This window comes from Somniosus microcephalus, chromosome 1 (assembly GCF_052327205.1).
Source record: "Somniosus microcephalus isolate GS21.2 chromosome 1, FLI_Smic_1.0, whole genome shotgun sequence".
Taxonomy (NCBI): domain Eukaryota; kingdom Metazoa; phylum Chordata; class Chondrichthyes; order Squaliformes; family Somniosidae; genus Somniosus; species Somniosus microcephalus.
In genome coordinates this window covers 445405777-445427176 of record NC_140987.1, presented here as the reverse complement: position 1 = coordinate 445427176, position 21400 = coordinate 445405777, and the positions used below count along the sequence as shown (strand labels likewise).

The 21400-nt window shown below is 46.8% G+C and overlaps 2 protein-coding genes across 2 annotated transcripts in view; one reads left to right on the top strand and one right to left on the bottom strand.

The window, feature by feature from the left end:
* The window catches only part of ids (iduronate 2-sulfatase), a 125510-nt gene that overhangs the window by 47107 nt on the left and 57003 nt on the right, over positions 1–21400 (bottom strand). The window lies entirely within an intron of this gene.
* Positions 1000–18823, top strand: LOC147125356 (lysozyme g-like). The gene is made up of 6 exons (XM_086001902.1): positions 1000–1079; positions 1381–1550; positions 5152–5238; positions 6068–6264; positions 15492–15630; positions 18528–18823. Exons 2-6 carry the CDS (start codon positions 1421–1423, stop codon positions 18662–18664), a joined length of 690 nt encoding a protein of 229 aa, XP_085858028.1. The 5' UTR covers positions 1000–1079; positions 1381–1420; the 3' UTR covers positions 18665–18823.

The following is a 21400-nucleotide window of genomic DNA, read 5'->3' as shown; positions in this document are numbered from 1 at the left end:
TCGCTGCTCACGATGCGGTCTCCTCTACATTGGGGAGACCAAACGTAGATTGGGTGACCGCTTTGCGGAACACCTCCGTTCAGTCCGTAAGGGTGACCCTGAGCTTCCGGTCGCCTGTCACTTTAATTCACCGCTTCACTCCTACTCAGATCTCACCGTCCTTGGCCTCTTGCATTGTTCCACGGAAGCTCAACGTAAACTCGAGGAACAGCACCTCATCTTCCGATTATGCACTTTGCAGCCTTCCGGACTCAATATCGAGTTCAACAATTTCAGATCATAACCTCTGCCCCATTTCATTTTTTCTTGTAATTTTTCCACTCCTTTCCGCCCCCCCCTCACACCTGACAGCTATCTCTTGCCCTGCCAGTACACTTTACACCTAATCTCAGCCTATTACCATCTTGTCTAGCTTCTAATACCTTTTATTGTCTCTTTTTTACTTCTTTTGTTTCTTTTATTCTTTTGTCCGATCGCAGCCCTGCCTCCGATCTATCTTTTCTTTCCAGTTTTGAAGAAGGGTTCGACCCGAAACGTCAACTCAAATTTCTGTCCACGGATGTTGCCTGACCTGCTGAGTTTTTCCAGCATTTTCTGTTGTTATTTTAGATAGATTATCTGGTCATTATCACATTGCTGTTTGTGGGAGCTTGCTGTGTGCTAACTGACTGCCGCATTTCCCGCATTTCGGACAAAAGAATAAAAGAAACAAAAGAAGTAAAAAAGAGACAATAAAAGGTATTAGAAGCTAGACAAGATGGTAATAGGCTGAGATTAGGTGTAAAGTGTACTGGTGGTCATGAAAGGCGCTACAGAAATGCACCAGTGACCACTTCTGGCTGATTGATTGATTGATTGACAGTCAGGAGCCCGCGCATGCGCACGCGGGACGGCGGTGTTTGAGCCGAGGCCGGCACAGCGACCCCTCGCGGTCACCAAGGGGCAACAACCGCGCATGCCCAGAGGGAGACCAACCACCGGGAGCTGCGTCTGCGCACTCGGATCCTGTCGGACGGAGTCGGCACATTCCGGGGAAAAGGCTTCGGTGTCGGTTCCAGAGTGGCGATCGGTGAGGCAAAGTGAGTTTTCTCCGCTCCGATTGGGTGGGCGGGAGAGAATAAAGAGAAATAGAAAAACCTGAGAGTAAAACCTGAGAATAAAGAGAAATAGAAAAACATGAGAGTCCGTGAGGTCCCGGACCGAGCGGCGTCAGTTGGACGGTAACGTGATCTCCAAACCTAATTGTTATGATCCTGTCATTTCCGAGAAACACTTAGCTTTCATTTTCCCCTATTGGGCGTAAGCTCTGTATACTTTCATTTTCCCCTATTGGGCGTAAGCTCTGTATATAAAGGTGTGACCACTTGATTTTTCTACCAGAAGAACCTTCGACTTGCAGGGACAACAACTAACAGCAACAATGAGTTCGACCCGAAACGTCAACTCAAATTTCTCTCCACGGATGTTGCCTGCCCTGCTGAGTTTTTCCAGCATTTTCTGTTGTTATTTCGGATTTCCAACATCTGCAGTATTTTGCTGTCCTACAATGAGTAAGTCCTTCTGCTAGTCCATTAGAAGTTAAGTGTCTCCAATCACATTTAATAGGATTGGAGTCAAAGGATGCAATGGATTGGGAGAAAGGGAAGTGCAACGAGACCTGGGCGTCCTCGTGCACCAGTCGCTGAAGGTAAGCATGCAGGTGCAGCAGGCAGTTAAGAAGGCAAATGGTATGTTGGCCTTCGTAGCGAGAGGGTTTGAGTACAGGGACAAGGATGTCTTGCTGCAGTTGTACAGGGCCTTGGTGAGACCGCATCTTGAGTATTGTGTGCAGTTTTGGTCGCCTTATCTGAGGAAGGATGTTCTTGCCATGGAGGGAGTGCAGCGAAGATTCACCAGGCTGATACCTGGGATGGCAGGAATGACGTATGAGGAGAGATTGGGTCGATTGGGCTTATACTCGCTGGAGTTTAGAAGATTGAGAGGGGATCTCATTGAAACCTATAAAATTCTGTCAGGACTAGACAGACTAGATGCAGGAAGGATGTTCCCGATGGTCGGGGAGTCCAGAACCAGGGGTCACAGTCTAAGGATAAGGGATAAGCCGTTTAGGAATGAAATGAGGAGGAATTTCTTCACCCAGAGAGTGGTGAACCTGTGGAATTCTCTGCCACAGAGGGCGGTGGAGGCCAGTTCATTAAATATATTCAAGAAGGAGTTGGATATATTTCTTAAGGCTAAACGGATCAAGGGATATGGGGAGAAGGCAGGGACAGGCTACTGAATTTGGATGATCAGCCATGATCTCATTGAATGGTGGAGCAGGCTTGAAGGGCCGAATGGCCTACTCCTGTTCCTATCTTCTGTGTTTCTATGTATGCAGATAGGGTGAGATGAAGAGGGATGGGAGGGGGCTTGTGTGGAGCATAAACACCGAGGTACCGTGGGCCAGAACTTCGAGTCCCCACGGGTGAGTACGCGCTTGGTACTCGCGCGTAGGCCCAACAAAAGTGCGGTTTCGTGCATGCACTGCGCATGCGCGGGAAACCGGAACTTCCGTTCCCTTAAAGGAAGGGGTTCACAGGTCGAACGCGTGCGCCGGAGAGGCAGCGCGTACGCCTGGAACTTCCGTTTTTTTTGCAGATTTCTTTGGGAGGGTAAGTCTCTAGGAGCTACACTTCTAAAAAGCAGTCGCAAGGCCTGCTTTTAACAAGGTAAGTGGTGAATTAAGTTAAAACATTTTTTCCACAGGTTTATTATTTTTAAATACCTTAAAGAAAGGTAAGTTTATTTTTAGCCCCGTTAGAAACTATAATTCATTTTTTCAAAAATTTAAATTATTGTTTAAAATAGTTATTTTATGCAATTTATAGTTATTTTAAAAATGTGATTTAAAAAAAAAAAAAATGTATTTGAAGTTTTGGGGCTGAATTGTATTCATAGATTTGACAGCTCTTCCTGTCAAATCTATTAATACAGATTCCCTGCTACCATTGGCTCTCCATGGCCCATGTGATCCCAGGAGACGCTTCGAACTAACTGCGCCCCTGGGATACGTAAGCACGGCAGCTGGAGCAGGCCCAGGATTGGAAACCCACGTGGGCCCACAGCTCAACGGCCGGCGCGCAAGGTAAGTGCAGGTCGGGGGCTTGCACCCGCGGGAAGCCTCCAACCCGAATTTCTGGGCCATTTTGGCTTTCTTCAGTTGTCCAGTAGCTTCCAAAGACACTTCTCTCCTGTCCGAGCTGTCACTCCTGATGGTGCTTCTCCAGTTTAAAGCACTGCAGCTCCCTCCCTGCTCTTGCTCTGATGGTGACAGAGGGGCAGGGAATGTTAGCAAGATGAAAGGCTAACCCCAGCCTTTCCCACACTCTGGCCAATGAAAGGAAAAATCAGTTGGGACAGGGACGCGGGGAATGAAGGGGTCAGGAGGAGGTGGAGGCGTATTGGGTGGATGGGGAGAGAAACTGGGGAACTCGGAAGGTTGGCATGAGGGTGTCAGAGTTGCATCCTGGAAATGCGATCACTAACTTCAGCAAATCTCCACCCTCTCTTTTGTTTCCAGGCAGTTCTCTATATCGCCAGCCAACGTGTCTGCCCTTGCCCGACCGTCCATCTGTCCCGTAGTCTCCTTTTCTCCAGAATCCATCTCCGTCACCTAAAATTTCCCTCCCCTTTCCAAAGAGACCACCCAATGTGTCTATTGAACGAGTCCATTCAAAAAAAACCTGACGGTAATTCAACCCTCCACCTACTGTATCCCCTTCTTAAAAATGGTTCTTCCCTGTCTCTCTGGGTCTCATTATCCATCACGCAACATGTGAAAGATTGTAGGTAAGGTGAATGATTTTTCCAAGAGTGTGACATATCCTGGAGGCAGTGAAGATATCAATTTCTGAGTGATCATAAATTACTTGCCCGAATCAGAGACTGTTACAGCACGGGAGGAAGCCATGTGTTCCATTGTGTCTGTGCTGGTTTTTTGAAAGTTATCCAATTCTTCCGACTCCTCTGCTCTTACTCCATATTGCAATAAACTCGATCTCTAAATGTACATTAGTTTTGCCAAAAATGCACCTTGACCTCTGTTACTGTTACAAATTTTGGGACTACCTTTATTACAGAAGGATTGGAGTTTAAGAGTAAAAAAATCTTACTGCAATTATATCGGGCCTTGGTGAGACCACACCTGGAGTATTGTGTACAGTTTTGGTCTCCTTACCTAAGGTAGGATATACTTGCCTTAGAGGGAGTGCAACAAAGGTTCACCAGACTGATTCCTGGGATGGGGGGGATTGTCCTGTGAGGAGAGATTGAGTAGACTAGGCCTATATTTCCAAGAATTTGGAAGAATGAGAGGCGATCTCATTGAAATGTATAGGATTCTTAAGGGGCTTGACAGGGTAGATGCAGGGTGGATGTTTCCCCTGCGGCAGATTAGAGGATGCTGCCTGAACTAGGGGTCACATTCAGAATAAGGGGTCGGCCATTTAGGACTGAGATGAGAAATTTCTTCACTCGGAGGGTGGTGAATCTTTGGAATTCTCTACCCCAGTGGGCTGTGGAGGCTCAGTCATTGAGTATATTCAAGACAGAGATCGATAGATTCTTGGAGACAGAGGGAATCAAGGGATTTGGGGATCGGGCGGGAAAGTGGAGTTGAGTTTGAAGACCAGCCGTGATCTTATTGAATGGTGGAGCAGGCTCGAATGGCCGACTCCTGCTCCTGTTTCTTATGTTCTTATGCCTCAGATATTATTTTGGGTATATCAGCTCTGGTAACTCCCATAAGTGGATCCTGTATCTCTTACGTTCAGGAGTTCACCGGTACTGCCCAAATATCTCATTTCAAAATATCTTTGAAAGAGCTATCCAATTGGTGCCACTCCCTTGCTTTTTCCCCACAGCCCTGCAATTTGAATCTTTAAGGAGAGGGAATATGCATAGTGTCCCCTGCAGGGCATCTACCTGAAACCAACAGAGTCCAGCAAGACTCTGCCACCTTAATTTTGGGGGTGTTTTTGAATCTGCCTCAAAAACTGTACTTCACACTTCAACTGGTACAAGATGAAAGGGGAATCAGAAACACTACTCTCTCATTAAATTTCTGTTTTTCATTTAAGCGTAACAGCCATTCTTTGTCCATTCTCCTAGGCTCTTCCATCTATGGCGATATTACAAACGTTGACACAACAGGTGCTTCCGTGGTGACGGCCAGACAGGACAATCTGCCGTATGCCGGTAAGCGATGGATGTAATTAATAGCTGCCGTGATAGAAGTGTGCGGCTGCAAGCAACATATCCTGCAAGTGATTGTGCTTCAGATCGCAGTACGTGTATAAAGCTTGGATCACTATTAGACATATTCTGCATTTTACAGTCAAGATGCATTCTGTTATTGAAAAATTACACTGGAATTATCAGGGATTCTTTTGATTCTGGTACAGAGGCTTAAAACGATCCACAGCGCTACTACTTATCTTGACCAGGCAAGTTAGGACATTCGGGGGTAGACCTGTCACAGGCGGGATAGGATTCTTCCCTTTCGGCTGTTAACTAATACCTTAAAGGGTAGGGTGGTCCTTGGCGGATGCACAACATAGGCTGGGTGGTTTTAGCTGGTTAGATTCCAGCAGTGGCCCCTATGCAAACCTGGGGGAGCCTAACCCCTGGCTCCCCAAACCAGGACCTAGATAAACAGGAGGTGTTCCTACGGGGAGAAATTGTGCACTTCATATCAGGCAGGTATTCCCGTAATTGAAAAAGAGTCGAGTGGGTGTTGGACCGGGACAAGATTGGACGGAGCCAGACTTTGATGCTCATGCATCGCTGTCTAGATCCACACACACAGAATGTGCGGCGGATTAGAGGGAGCAGCCTGAACATGTGACCACAATAAGTCGCGTCAAGAACTGGGAAGGAAATATGGTTGCGTAGAAAATTATTCGAGAGGAGCAGGGCTGTTTTAGTTGTTAAATATAAGGTCCATGGCGCAAGTATTTAAAGCCCGGTGAGATTAAATCAAATGGAAAGTGAATCTGTAGCAGGATTTTTGCTTCTGTTTTTGCAGGTGTGCGAGCTTCTGAAATGATGATGACGACTGACCTGCAGAGGGTGAACCAGTACAAGCCGTTGATATATGAAGTTGCCAGAGCTAACCAGATAGATCCAGCCATAATCGGCGCTATCATCTCCCGTGAAAGTCGCGGTGGCGCAGGCTTAATAAATGGCAGGGGCGACAATGGAGCTGGGTTTGGCCTCATGCAGGTAGGAAGCAAGTCACACTGTCACAGCAGAGAAAAACCTTTCTCCTTGGCAAGCGTTACAACCACCCTGACAAACTTCGCCACTAGCTATAACTTAGTGGCTGAATCCCTAATACTTCCAAGGGGGGGGTGGTGGGGGGGGGAGGAATTAGATGTCAGTGTAGTGGATAGGTACGAGACCTACGCCATGCCCCTCCATCCCCCATAGAGAAGAACTAGAAAGTGCCCCTTGACTGTGGGGAATTCACATGGCTGGCATTCTGAGACACACAACGGAAAGGGTTCCATTTGTGTGAAGGGAGAAATAAATAAACTTGCAGGATGGGCATATAATTGGCAAATGAATTCAATACAGATAAGTGTGAGGTATTACATTTTGGTAAGAAAAATGAGGTCACATTTTACTTGGAAAATAAGAATCTAAATGGGGTAGAGGAGCAAAGGGATCTCTTTATTCACATAGGGGAGGTGGGTGTCACTAATCGCCCTTGAGAAGGTGGTGGTGAGCCGCCGCCTTGAACCGCTGCAGTCCGTGTGGTGAAGGTGCTCCCACAGTGCCGTTAGGGAGGGAGTTCCAGAATTTTGACCCAGTGACTATGAAGGATCGGCGATATACTTCCAAGTCAGGATGGTGTGTGACTTGGAGGGGAACTTGGAGGTGGTGGTGTTCCCATGCGCCTGCTGCCCTTGTCCTTCTAGGTGGAAGAGGTCGCGGGTTTGGGAGAACAAATACACAAATCACTAAAAGTAGCGACGCAGGTTAATAAGGCCATAAATAATAAGCATAAATAAAGCAAACCAAGCACTAGGGTTTATTTCTAGCGGGACAGAATTGAAAAGTAGAGAATTTTGCTAAACTTGTATAAAACCTTAACAACAGAAAACGCTAGAAAAACTCAGCAGGCCAGGCAACATCCGTGGAAAGAGAAACAGTCAACGTTTCAGGTCGATGACCCTTCATCAGAACTGTATAAAACCTTACTAGACCACACTTGGAGTATTGCGTAGAATTCTGGTCGCCATATTACAAAAAGAATATCGAGGCACTGGAGAGGGTGCAGAGAAGATTTACACAGGGATGCTACCAGAAATGCGAGGATATACCTATCCGGAAACAGGCTAGGGAAAGAGAAGGCTAAGGGGTGAACTAATACAGGTCTTTGAGATTAGGAAAAGTTTTGATAGAGTGGATACAGAGAGAGTGTTTCCACTTGTGGGGAAGAGCAAAACTACAGGCCATCAATACAAGATAGACACCAAGAAATCACTCCTGATTGGCCTAGGTTTAATTTTAAAATTGGCCCAGAAATTTGGGTCGGGGACTTCCCGCGGGTGCAAGCCTCTGACCTGCACTTACCTAGCGCGCCAGCCGTTGAGCTGTGGGCCTGCGTGGGATTCCGATCCTGGGCCTGCTCCAGCTGCCGGCGCGCAGTGCTTGTGTATCCCAGGGGCGCAGTTAGTTCGAAGCGTCCCCTGGGATCACGTGGGCCATGGAGAGCCAATCGGAGCAGGGAATCTCTATTCATAGATTTGACAGGAAGGCCTGTCAAATCTATGAATACAATTCAGCCCCAAAACATCGCTAAAACTTCAAATAAATTTTTTTTTAAATCACATTTTTAAAATAACTATAAATTACATAAAATAACTATTTTAAACTAATTTAAATTTTTGAAAAAATTAGTTACAGTTTCTAATGGGGCTAAATTTAAGCTTCCCTTTCTTTAAAGTATTTTAAACATTTTTTCCACAGGTTTATTATTTTTAATTTTACTTAATTCACCACTTACCTTGTAAAAAGCAGGCCTTGCGACTGCTTTTTAAAAGTGTAACTGCTGGAGACTTACCGTCCCGGAGAAACCGGGGGAAAAAAAACGGAAGTTCCAGGCGTACGCGCTGCCTCTCCGGCGCACGCGTTCAACCTGTGAACCCCTTCCTTCAAGGGAATGGAAGTTCCAGTTTCCCGCGCACGCGCAGTGCATGCACAAACCCGGCACTTTCGTTGGGCCTACGCGTGAGTACCCTGTGCGTACTCACCCGTGGGGACCCGAATTTCTGGGCCAATATTATGTTTCCTTTGTTCTTAATTTCCCCCCCCACCAGAGGAAATAGTTTCTCTGTATCTACCCTATCGAATCCTTTTAGCATTTTAAACACCTCGACCAGATCACCCCTCAAACTCACTGGAGAAGGTGCAGAAGAGATTTACTAGAATGATACCAGAACTGAGAGGTTATACCCATCAGGAAAGATTGAACAGGCTGGGGTTCTTTTCTCCAGAAAAGAAAATACTGAGCGGTGACCTGATCGAGATCTTTCAAATTATGAAAGTGTTCGATCGGGTAGATGTAGAGAAGATGTTTCCACTTGCTGGGGAGACCAGAGCTAGGGGCCATAAATATAAGATAGAAACATAGAAGGCAGGAGTAGGCCATTCGGCCCCTCGAGCCTGTTCTGCCATTTAATGAGATTGTGGCTGGTCATCCAAACTCAGTACCCTGTCCCTGCTTTCTCCCCATATCCCTTTAGCCTTAAGAAATATATCTAACTCCTTCTTGAATATATTTAATGAATTGGCCTCAACTGCCTTGTGTAGTAGAGAATTCCACAGATTCACCACTCCCTGGGTGAAGAAATTCCTCCTCATCTCAGTCCTAAATGGCTTACCCCTTATCCTTAGACTGTGACCCCTGGTCCTGGACTCCCCTGCCATCGGGAACATCCTTCCTGCATCTAGTCTGTCTAATCCTGTTAGAATTTTATAAGTTTCAATGAGATCCCCTCTCATTCTTCTAAACTCTAGCGAATATAAGCCTAATCGACCCAATCTCTCTTCATACGTCATTCCTGCCATCCCAGGTATCAGTTTGGTGAATCTTCGCTGCACTCCCTCCATGGCAAGAACATCCTTCCTCAGATAAGGCGACCAAAACTGCACACAATACTCAAGGTGTGGTCTCACCAAGGCTACTGCAGCAAGACATCCTTGCTCCTGTACTCTAATCCACTCGCTATGAAGGCCAACATACCTATATGGCCATAAATAAAGCAAACCAAGCACTAGGGTTTATTTCTAGAGGGACAGAATTGAAAAGTAGAGAATTTTGCTAAACTTGTATAAAACCTTGCTAGACCACACTTGGAGTACTGCGTGCAAGTCTGGTTGCCATATTACCAAAAGAATATAGAGGCACTGGAGAGGGAGATAGTCACTAATAAATCCAATGGGGAATTCCGGAGAAACTTATTACTCCGAGAGTGGTTAGAATGTGGAACTCGCTACCACAGGGAGTGGTTGAGGAAACTAGCTTAGATGCATTTAAGGGGAGGCTAGATAAGCACATGAGGGAGAAGGGAATAGTGGGTAATGCTGATAGAGTTAGATGAGGAAGGATGGGAGGAGGCTCGAGTGGAGTACAACCACCGGCATAGACTGGTTGAGCCGACTGGCCTGTTTCTGTGCTGTATATTAGATGTAATCCTATGTAAATAGCTGGCTGCTGCCTTGCTCTCCAACTGGAAATTCTCGAGGTGCAAGCAGGTCACTGAATGCCCAGCCCTAATTACTGTAATACCAGACAGCAGCCCACAGAACAGGGCGGTTCTGGTATTGAGGTCATTTTAAAATGCTAACATCTATTAACACATTGATTCCAACTTGTCCCACTCTAGCTGGCGTTTGCCTAGTACTGGATACATCAGCATAATGAAAAGCGCAGCTTGCAAACTGACTTTAAACTGAAAAATTTCAAAACGACAGAACAAGAATGCGCTTTGACATAGGATTACACAGGATACACGAAACAGACCATTCGGCCCAACCAGTCCATGCCGACATTTATGCTCCACTCGAGTCTCCTCCCGTCTTTCCTCATCTAACTCTATCAGCGTAACCCTCTATTCCCTTCTCCCTCATTGCTTGTCTAGCCTCCCCTTAAATGCATCTATACTATTCGCTTCAACCACTCCCTGTGGTAGCGAGTTCCACATTCTCACCACTCTTTGGGTAAAGAAGTTTCTCCTGAATTCCCTATTGGATTTCTTGGTGGCGATCTTCTATTGATGGCCTCTAGTTATGCTCTTCCCCACAAGTGGAAACATTCTCTCTGTATCCACTCTATCAAAACCTGTCATAATTTTAAAGATCTCTATTAGGTCACCCCTCAGCCTTTTTTTCAAGCGAAAAGAGACCCAGCCTGTTCATCCTTTCCTGATATGTATACCCTCGCATTTTTGGTATCATCCTTGTAAATCTTCTCTGCACCCTCTCCAGTGCCTCTATCCTTTTTATAATATAGTGGCCAGAACTGTACGCAGTACTCCAAGTGTGGTCTAACCATCGTTCATCGTTCCTCTTTGCCTGCCTAAAACACTCAATTTTATCACATTGCTTTGATTCAACTAACAGGAAGGAAACAATTTCTAGAACACAAGAGATGAAGTTTAATTCCACTTTGTGGGGAGGGGGGCAATTGTTGCCAAAGACCAGCTACTGAGGCTCATGGCTTTATGTTCCGTGGTGCATATAATTGCGCCGGCCAGCAGTAGCCAGCCAGACACTGTTCCAGCCCGTGTATCCACCAGCTCCAGAAAGTGATCCTCTTGGCACTATTCACAACGGCAAAAGACACAACTTACCAGCAGACAGGGTTGGTTGGGTGTTGCTGTTTTTCTTGGCACCTTTTAGTTTAGTTATTCATTCACGGGATGTGGGCGTCGCTAGCAACGCCGCCATTCATTGCCCATCCCTAGTTGCCCTCGAGCAGGTGGTGGTGAGCCGCCGCCTTGAGCCGCTGCAGTCCATCTGGTGAAGGTACTCCCACAGTGATTTTTACGGAGGGATTTCAAGGATTTTGACCCAGCGATGATGAAGGAACGGTGATATATTCCCAAGTCAGGATGGTGTGTGACTTGGAGGGGAACTTGGTGGTGGTGGTGGTGTTCCCGTGCGCCTGGTGGAAGTTGTGGATTTTGGAGGTGCTGGCAATAAAAGCCTTTAGCAAGTTGCAGTGTATCTTGTAGATGGTACACACTGCAGCCACGGTGCGCCGGTGGTGGAGGGAGTGAATGTTTAAGGTGGTGGATGGGGTGCCGATCAAGCGGGCTGCTTTGTCCTGGATGGTGTCGAGCTTCTTGAGTGTTGTTGGAGCTGCACTCACCCAGGCAAATGGAGAGTATTCCATCACACTCCTGACTTGTGCCTTGTAGATGGTGGATTTCTTAACCATCACCATCCGCCCCCCCCCCCCCCCCCCCGCCGGAATAATTAAAGTCACCGTGCCCTCTGACGGGGGACAGGGGAATGGAGGGAAGATTTGGGTATCCAACTAACAGGGAAGCACGGCTACACACTGCATGTCTTCAGTGCTCAAGGGTCTGTCACTGGATTGGCAGTAATTATTTCAGGTCGGCAGGCTCGTTGACCACTGCCATCTTTTCATACCTGCTCTGAGCTGTACTGTAACACAATCTCGCAGTGAGGCAGGCAGCAGAACTGTTGTTAAAGGATCCAAAATGCTGCTCAACCTTGAGATGACATCTTGCTCGCTGTAGCACACTTCTGCCCAACTGTTGTCACGGTGACTGATGTCAACAGGCAAGGTTGAACAAGGCAGCTGAAATCTTTCAGGGGCCATCCGACCAGATTCCGATTTCCACGGAGCATATCTTGAATATAGCAAGCGGTAGGAATCCTGGAAGCTCCCTGACTGGCATCATCATCAACAACAACAACAACTTGCATTTCTGTAGCACCTGTAACAGCGCAAAACATCCCAAGGCGCTTCACAGGAACGTTATCAGAATTTGGCACCGAGCCACAAATTAGGGCAGGTGACCAAAAGCTTGGTCAAAAGAGGTAGGTTTTAAGGAGCGTCTTAAAGGAGGAGGGAGAGAGATTGGCAGAGGGAATTCCAGAGCTTGGGGCCTAGGCAGCTGAAGGCACGACCACCAACGGTGAGGCTGAGGAAGTGCGGGATACACAAGAGGCCAGAATTGGAGGAACGCAGAGATCTCGGAGAGTTGTCGGGCTGGAGGCAGAGTACATGCACACTGATTTAGTGATGTCCTATTTCTGTGGGTCGTGACTTGGTCTGGTGGAGCTGCATTTGCGCGACAGATGATGGCCCAAACCATGGGGAAATTGAGAACCGAAGCCTTGCTGACCAGATGTCAGCTGCTGAGGCTCCGTGTCAGAGCTCACACACTGGGGTGAATGCCTTACCAGGACCTTGGTGGCACTCTGGATGCAGCACCGCGCAGATGAATGGCGCGCACTCCTGTCGGGTGATTTTTTGAATGGGGGCGCGTTGGAGGCGGGACTACTGCTTGTCTGGTTTCTGTCCCGCCTCCATCAATTTGTGGCCAACCCACGCTATTTTCCCTTGATTGACCTTGTTAAGCCTGCCCAGCGGGCTTAGCAGGCCAATTAAGGGAAAGCTGGTTGCAGAGCACGTCAGCGTATGACGTGTTTGACAGATGTACTGTCATCGTTTGACAGCTCTGTGAAGCTGTCAAACAGTGACAAGCTCTGCAGTTTGATGAGGTCTTGCATACGAGACCTCATCAACCTTCTCATTTCTGTAAAAGAAAGATGTTTGTTGCAAATGAGAATGCAGCGGCCATCTCTCATCTGCAACACGGAGGTGCGAGACTCTCCGTATCGAAACTGACTGGTTCTCCCTGCAGGCTTCAAAGGTAAGTACACTTTTAAAAACATTTAGAACTTATCTCAGATACTCTTGCACCCATCACTTACCTTCACACCACACTTTTGCACCCCCTGACCCCTGCAGACCCTTTACTCGCCTCGCTGAGCTGGTGGGTTTTGGAGCCTTCGGGAAGCCCGCACTTGAGGCAAAAAATGGGATAATCCTATTTTCTGCTTGTTAACTACCCGTTAATAGGCTTTAATCCCTTCCCGCCTCCAAGGAGACGGGACCCGGCGCAGGACGGCTACCCACCTCCTGGGAAGATGGCATGGAGGCGGGTTGGGGGGTGGGTTTGCCACCCGCCCCCAAATTCTGCCATTTTCCCGGCAGTCCCGCCTCCACATCCGCCTCCTCGGGACTGAGAAAATCGCCCCCATGGTCACTAAGAGCCACAGGGAGACCGATGCTCACACCAGACTGCCCACCTAGGTGAGGGCACAATAGATGGGGCAGCTCAGGCGCCATCGCCCTAGATAGCCGCAGGTATTGCATGCAGTCAGACCCAGGTAGATCGTTCTGCGGGAGCAATCACACTCCTATAGATATCGGACGCTGGGGTTCCATGCAGTCCGTGTTCCGTTTCAGTCCTCTTTGCTACTGCGCCCATACAACGAAGAACCATTTGCTGAGCTGCTCATTCTGAAAACTGCAGCATTTGCTGCACTGCTGTTGCTTAAACTCCCAAGTGAATGACTGGAGTATTTTAGTGCAGATAAACCGCATTGGGGCTGGTGGAGATCTCCAACTCTTTGAAGCACTGCTGAGTCTGTTGCTTCTGTTCTACCTCCGCTTTATCCCCAACAGTGGGGGTGGGGGGTGCAGCCAGAAATCGAAGTGGAACGTTGGATCCTAGATGCTGAGGTAATGTTGTCTCCCGTTTCAGAAATCCGTACACACAGTGCAACATTGTCACCTATTGGCGGAAGATCAGCACTGCAGCAACAGCTTGCTCAATAGGAGCATTAGGAACAGGAGGAGGCCATTTGTAACGAGAGGGTTCGAGTACAGGAAGAAGGATGTCTTGCTACAGTTGTACAGGGCCTTGGTGCGACCGCACCTTGATTATTGTGTGCAGTTTTGGTCGCCTTATCTGAGGAAGGATGTTCTTGCCATGGCAGCGAAGATTCACCAGGCTGATACCTGGGATGAGGAGAGATTGGGTCGATTGGGCTTATACTCACTGGAGTTTAGAAGAATGAGAGGGGATCTCATTGAAACTTATAAAATTCTAACAGGACTAGACAGACTAGATGCAGGAAGGATGTTCCCGATGGCGGGGGAGTCCAGAACCAGGGGTCACAGTCTAAGGATAAGGAGTAAGCCATTTAGGACAGAGATGAGGAGGAATTTCTTCGCCCAGAGAGTGGTGAACCTGTGGAATTCTCTACCACACAAGGCAGTTGAGGCCAATTCATTAAATATATATTCAGGAAGGAGTTAGATATATTGCTAAAGGGATCAAGGGATATGGGGAGAAAGCAGGGACAGGATACTGAATTTGGATGATCAGCCATGATCTCATTAAATGGCAGAGCAGGCTCGAGGGGCCGAATGGCCTACTCCTCCTATCTTCTATGTTTCTATTCAGCCCCTTCGGGCCTGTTCCGCCATTCAATTAAATCATGGCTGATCACCTCAATCTACCTGCCTTTGCTCTATAATCCCTTAACTGACAATCTATCGCTCTCAGTCTTGACCACTCCAGCTGTCCCCCAGCATCCACAGCCTTTAGGAGGGGGGGTGGGGGAAAAAGAGTTCCAAATTCTTGATACCCTTTATGTGGGAAAAGTGCTTCTGATTTTGCTCCTGGATGGCCTAGCTCTAATTTTAAGCTTATACCCCCTTGTGCTAGATTCCACCACCAGATTCTACGTATTTGCCCCATCAAATCCTTATAACATTTTAAACACCTCACTTACCAGCTAAAATTAAAAAGGAAGAGAAATACGCCCAAAGCATTGAATTATCTCCGATGAGTCTAATTTCTGTTGAGAAATTGTACGGCCAGTGAAACCTACAGTTGCTTTAATTTTTTTTAAAATTTGTTCACGGGATGTGGGCGAAGCTGGCAAAGGCCACACTTACTGCCCATCTGGAGTTGCCCCGAGGCCTTCTCCTAGAGATGATGGGGCTCCCACAGTGGGATAAGTTGGGAAGTCCCAGGATTCTGACACGATGATGAAGGGCTGGCCAGGATGTGCGGGGGGGGGGGGGGCGGGTGATGGCGCTCTCATGCTATTGCTGCTCTTCCCTGCGGTAGAAGTCGCCGGGCTGGGAGGGAAGTGCTATATCAATATTGGGTTTAGTGATGTGTTGAGTGTTGCTGGCTCCTGCCGCATGGGTCACACACTCCCAGCAGTGACGCCAGAGTAGTCATGTTGGGAAAGTATATAACCAAGGTTACTCATCGACAATAGCACCCCACTAAACCCAACATTAAAACCATCTTTCTATTCATGTTTTAATTCAATATTCTTGTTTTGAGAATACGTGGCAAAGAATGTAGTGTTTATTTTAGGTTGACAAAAACTGGCATCATATTGTTGGAGAGTGGAACAGCAAGGAGCATCTTGCACAGGGGACTGAGATACTGATCAGCATGATTAATGCTATTAAAGTGAAGTTTCCCAATTGGACCAAAGAACAGCAGCTCAAAGGTTTGTGCCCTTTTGTTTTTTTCTATGCTGCTTAAACATCTGAACTTTGGATGTGCTGCAGGAGGTTACATCCTTTTCCCTCCAGCAGTCTTGTGTCTAATCCCTGGCATTTTTTGTGACAAATCCATATCCAGTGCCCACAATCTACTGGTGAGTACATGGCCCAATGCTTGGTCAATTTAGTATCAAGTCTGGGCCCAATGCCTAGGCATCTGGTTGTGAAGTGACACCCTAATGGCTGCCAATCCAATGGTGAATATAGATAAAGGTTCTAGTGTTATGCAGCACGAGATATTGTCCAAGCATTCTGTCCGCTTCAGCGAGTCTATCTAGGTCAAACTCCCAGTAGCTTTTAATTTTAAATGAATTAAGTTCAAATTACATAGAATGTACAGCACAGAAACAGGCCATTCGGCCCAACTAGTCTATGGTGGTGTTTGTACTCCACACTGTCTCCTCCCATTCAATCCACCTCCTCTCAGCCTGTCAGCATCGTTCTTTGAACAAATGAGGGGTATTTCATATTTCAACCACACCGACGGGATTGTGTTTTCCCCAATCGCTGTCCGATGTCATAAACAAATTGACTATTGGGCTGCCTTGAAGTCTCTGTTCGCACCTTGCAATGATCATGTTGTAATTTCACCCTCCGTCCAGTGGTAGCGCTCCACTGGGGGAGGGTGTCATCGCAGCCTGACAACTGCGTAAGGAAGCTCGCCATTGTAAATGAGGACATAGCAACTTATGATGGAACCCACCCATAGGGACATCGGAAATGCCGGTTTCCGGCATGCACTGAAAACTGGTATTTCCGATCTGTCAAGAATGATCTTGATAGATCTTCTGGCTGCCCTGGAGAAGGGCCTCTGTGGGCGGATAGTTCCACTTTTTGGAGACCCTCTGCCCGCAGAAAACCCTTACTCCTGCTTTTATCAGGTGTAAGAATTGTAAGGCCTGCTTTTACCAGGATAAGAGTTGAGAAAAAGTTTTTAAAATTTTCACTTTTATCATTTTAAAAATACTTTAAAAAAAAGTTTATTTTTAGCCCCGTAAAAAACATTAATTTTTTTTCAAAGATTAATTTTTGATTAAAATACTTAATTGTAATTTCAAGTCATTTTAAAAATGTGTTTTTTTAATGTATTTAAAGTTTTACTATGGTTTTTGGGGTGATCTCCATTCCTGTCAAATGTATGATGGGAGATTCCCTTCTGTGATTGGCCCACGTGATCCCAGGGATGCTGCGAACTACATGCGCCCTGAAGTGGGACTTGAACCCGCAACCTTCTGACTCCGAGGCGAGGGTGCTGCCTACTGAGCCACTGGCTAAAAAGTGTCCTTAATTAGTTGTCCCTTTAAGGCCTCAATGTCCAATTAATAAACAAACACCGGGCGGGGGGGGGGAAATTTAGTTGTTTGCGCCTCCCATTAGCGCCTTAAGAGGGCGCAAACCAACTAGCACCCAGGCGCGGCGATGTTTGCGCCGCTCGCGAAATTAACTAGACATTTTGCGGTGGTGCTAAACACTACCACCACGGTCTCCTGCGCCGGTGCTAAACACTACCACCACGGTCTCCTGCGCCGGTGCTAAACGCTACCACCACGGTCTCCTGCGCCGGTGCTAAACACTACCACCACGGTCTCCTGCGCCGGTGCTAAACACTACCACCACGGTCTCCTGCGCCGGCAGATTGTGACGTCGGTCGAGTGCGCAACACCCCGTTAGCGCCCTGGACCCAATATTGAGTGGAGCCCCCTGCCTTACCGCCTGCCGCTAGCAACAACAGGTTGAGGGGAGCGTTTTGGTGTCAGAAAGGGACTGGGGGAGCGCTATTTAAGGGTGACCGCTTCCTGCCTTTTTTTGTCGGTGACATTTTTGCACCACGCAGAGAGAGAGAGAGAGAGACTTCTGGAGAGATTCAACGCTGTGTGAAGGAGTTTTGGGTACTGAGCAGCACTTTGCAGGTTCATTTTGATTTGCCCTTCCTTGCTTCGCCAGCGCTCTGAGGTAGCGCCTCGCTCCTCGGCCTTTGCACCTTAAGATAGGTGTGAAGCGCCTGACTTAGCGCTCCAATCACCTCCAGGGGCGATAAAAGCCAAGTTTGCTGTCGGAGGCGATAATTAGCACTAGGCGCTAAACTTTGCGCACGGCCGATAATAGCGCCCCAAACGGGGCGAGACTGAATTTTTCCCCTTGGATGTGTTCAGACATTAAGAGGTTGCAGACGTTCTGGCCTCAGTATTTTCTGTTCTAAATGACTGCCTTCATTTAGTCATACCTTTTTTTTCTTCTTAAGTGTATCCCAGTTATATGCAATATACAGTGTCTGAATTGTGTCAAAGATGACGTGTGTGTGTGTATATAGCCATAGACAGTTTGGAATCCAGATCAGTCACTTTGCAGAAAATGCCAACAAATCAATCTTTACAACTATGCAGAGAAAGAGACAGAGCATCTGCAACTAATCTCTAACTGACTCTGGAAATTGTCCATTTACAAAATTATACCTTGTGGCCATAAGCAGACAAGCTATATAATAAAACATACCTCTACCTTCAGGCAGAATGATGCTTTCCATTGTCTCATGCTGTTGTTATAAAGCATTCGATTTGGCTTGGGCCTACCTGAGGGGATCTGTATAAGGTTTAAATTTTAATCGCTCCACCATTGGTGGCCGTGTCTTCAGCTGCCGAGGCCCTAAGATGCTGCTTAAAACCTCTTTGAACAAGCTTTTGGTCACCTGTCCTAATATCTGCTTATGTGCCTCGGTGTTAAACTTTGTTTGATAATCACACCTGTGAAATACACCTGGGGATGTTTTACTACATTAAGAGGCGCTATATATAAATGCAAGTTGTTCTTGTAGTAAATGCAGTGTGTGATGTGTTTATTACAGGTGGGATTTCAGCCTACAATGCTGGGCCAAGAAATGTCAGAACCTATGACCGAATGGACATTGGTACGACTGGCGATGATTATGCTAATGATGTGGTTGCAAGGGCCCAAGCACTGAAGAGGATGGGATTTAATTGAACGTTGATTCACTTTTCATTGATGCTGACCAGCATGTTCTCTCTCCGACAACTATTTTTAGAACATTGCGGCCTGTGAAATGTCAGAATTCTGTAAAAGCTTTTTTCCTCCTCCCTCTCTAATACTGGTGAATAAAGTCAACTGAATCTGGAACGCAAAGAGACTTTTTAGTCAACAATAAAATGCCACGCGAGAAACAAAATGGTGTTCGACAGCTTGAGCGTTTCTTAAAACAAAAACGAGCGTAAGAAAGGAAACACGGGGGTAGAGCTTCCGCTTTTTTGCGGCAGTAATGCCAGCGCAATGCGGGCCAAATCGGCCGAACCAGCGCAGACGATGCGGAATTTTAAACGTTAAGTGAGTTACACCCAAAACCCAGTTGCGCTCGTGTTTTTCTGCCATCTTTTAGGCTGGTTCAAGATTCAATTCATCCGGATCAGGCCCTGCCCACAACGCTGGCCACGCGCCCTAGGTTGCGTTTGCGAGAATCCACCAATTGCGCTGGTTCAGGAAGGCACTTCAAACAGCGTTCATTTTCATGGGTGACCAGGCACTGGGAGGCTCGTTTTAAAAGATTTTTCATATCAAAAAAATATTTAATTTACTCAGAAACCAACTAGTGCGCATCAATGAAACTATTAAATGGTTCATTTTAAGTCATTTTCAGTGACACTAAATCAGGTTACTCACAGGTGGAGGACTGCACACCCTTATTAAAAATGATTAATTTTTGGTGATAAACCCATTTTCAGCTGTATTACTGTAATAAAACTGCGCCAGGTTTCCGCTGCTAAATACATCAAGGAATACCTTTTAATGGAACAAAAAAAAACAATTCCATTCTATTACGCTGCGCTGGTTCGCGGAAGACTTTACGTTTGTGATTACGCAAATTAATTTTAGCGGCAACTTGAACTATAACCCAGCCAGCGCAATGCCACGCGTATTTTGGGAGCAATTTCCCGATTGCGCACAACACGGTTAGACTCCCGCCCCGTGTTTTGATCCGTTCTTACAACACTGGTCAGTGTTTGCTGTTTACATGATATTAAGCGGAATTGAAACAGCCAGCGAGAGTCACTGCTGCCGAGACCTGGCTTTTGAAATGATACTATGGGATATTGCCGCAAGAAAGCTCACAATGTGTTTGTCAGAAGTTCCTCTGCTATTTTAGTGGAGTTAACAACAACAACAAATTGTATTTATGTAGCGCCTTTAATGTAGTAAAACGTCCCAAGGCGCTTCACAAAGTTTGACCGAGCCACATAAGGGGATATTAGGACAGATAACCAAAAGCTTGGTCAAAGAGGTAGGTTTTAAAGAGCATCTTAAAGGAGGCGAGAGATTTAGAGGGGCGGAGAGGTTTAGGGAGGGAATTCCAGAGCTTAGGGCCAAGGCAGCTGAAGGCACGGCCGCCAATGGTGCAGCGATTAAAATCAGGGATGCGCAAGAGGCTAGATTTGGAGGAGCGCAGATATTTCGGGGGTGGTTGTGGGGCTGAAGGAGATTACATAGAAGATAGGAGCAGGAGTAGGCCATTCGGCCCCTCGAGCCTTCTCCGCCATTCAATGAGATCATGGCTGATCATCCAAACTCAGTACCCTATCCCTGCCTTCTCCCCATATCCCTTGATCCTTTTAGCCTTAAGAAATATATCCAACTCCTTGAATATATTTAATGAATTGGCCTCAACTGCCTTTTGTGGTAGAGAATTCCACAGGTTCACCACTCTCTGGGTGAAGAAATTCCTCCTCATCTCTGTCCTAAATGGCTTACCCCTTATCCTTAGACTGTGACCCCTGGTTCTGGACTCCCCCGCCATCGGGAACATCCTGCATCTAGTCTGTCTAGTCCTGTTGGAGTTTTATAAGTTTCAATGAGATGCCCTCTCATTCTTCTAAACTCCAGCGAGTATAAGCCCAATCGACCCAATCTCTCCTCATACATCATTCCTGCGATCCCAGGTATCAGTCTGGTGAATCTTCGCTGCACTCCCTCCATGGCAAGAACATCCTCAGGTAAGGCGACCAAAACTGCACACAATACTCAAGGTGTGGTCTCACCAAGGGATGGGGACGGGGCGAGGCCATGAAGGGATTTGAAAACAAGGGTGAGAATTTTAAAGTCGAGCTGTTGCTTAACCGGAGGCCAATGTAGGTCAGCGAGGACAGGGGGTGATGGGTGAACAGGACAAGGTGCGAATTAGGACACAGGCAGCAGAGCTTTGGATGAGCTCGAGTTTATGTAGGGCAGAACGTGGGAGGTCGACCCATATTCCTTGACGTATTTAAGGGTGGTACCCGGGAGCAGTTTTATTAATACAGCTGAAAATGGGTTTACATCAAAAAAATAAGCATTTTTAAACAGTTAAGCTGTTTAAAAAATAAAAATGAGTTATCGCCTGCACTAAAACGTGGGAGAGAGGGGGATTTCAGACAAACTCATTAAGTGCTCATACGGTAGTGCCCTACAGTGCCAATGTCAAGACCCTCGATAAACTATGTCGTACGCTCTCTGGGCGAATCCCAGGTACGAATGTTTACCTTGCCATTCTGATAAGATATTTTTAATAATTCTAATATATACATCAGATTTTACATCAGAATGTCTATGGCAACGTACATGAGGGGTTTGCTTTTGTTCTTGTTCATAAAAGTTATTTCAAGGACATTGTTCACCTCCAACATAATTTAATCAGAGCAACTAAGGTAAAACAGACCCAGGGAAAAGAGGTAA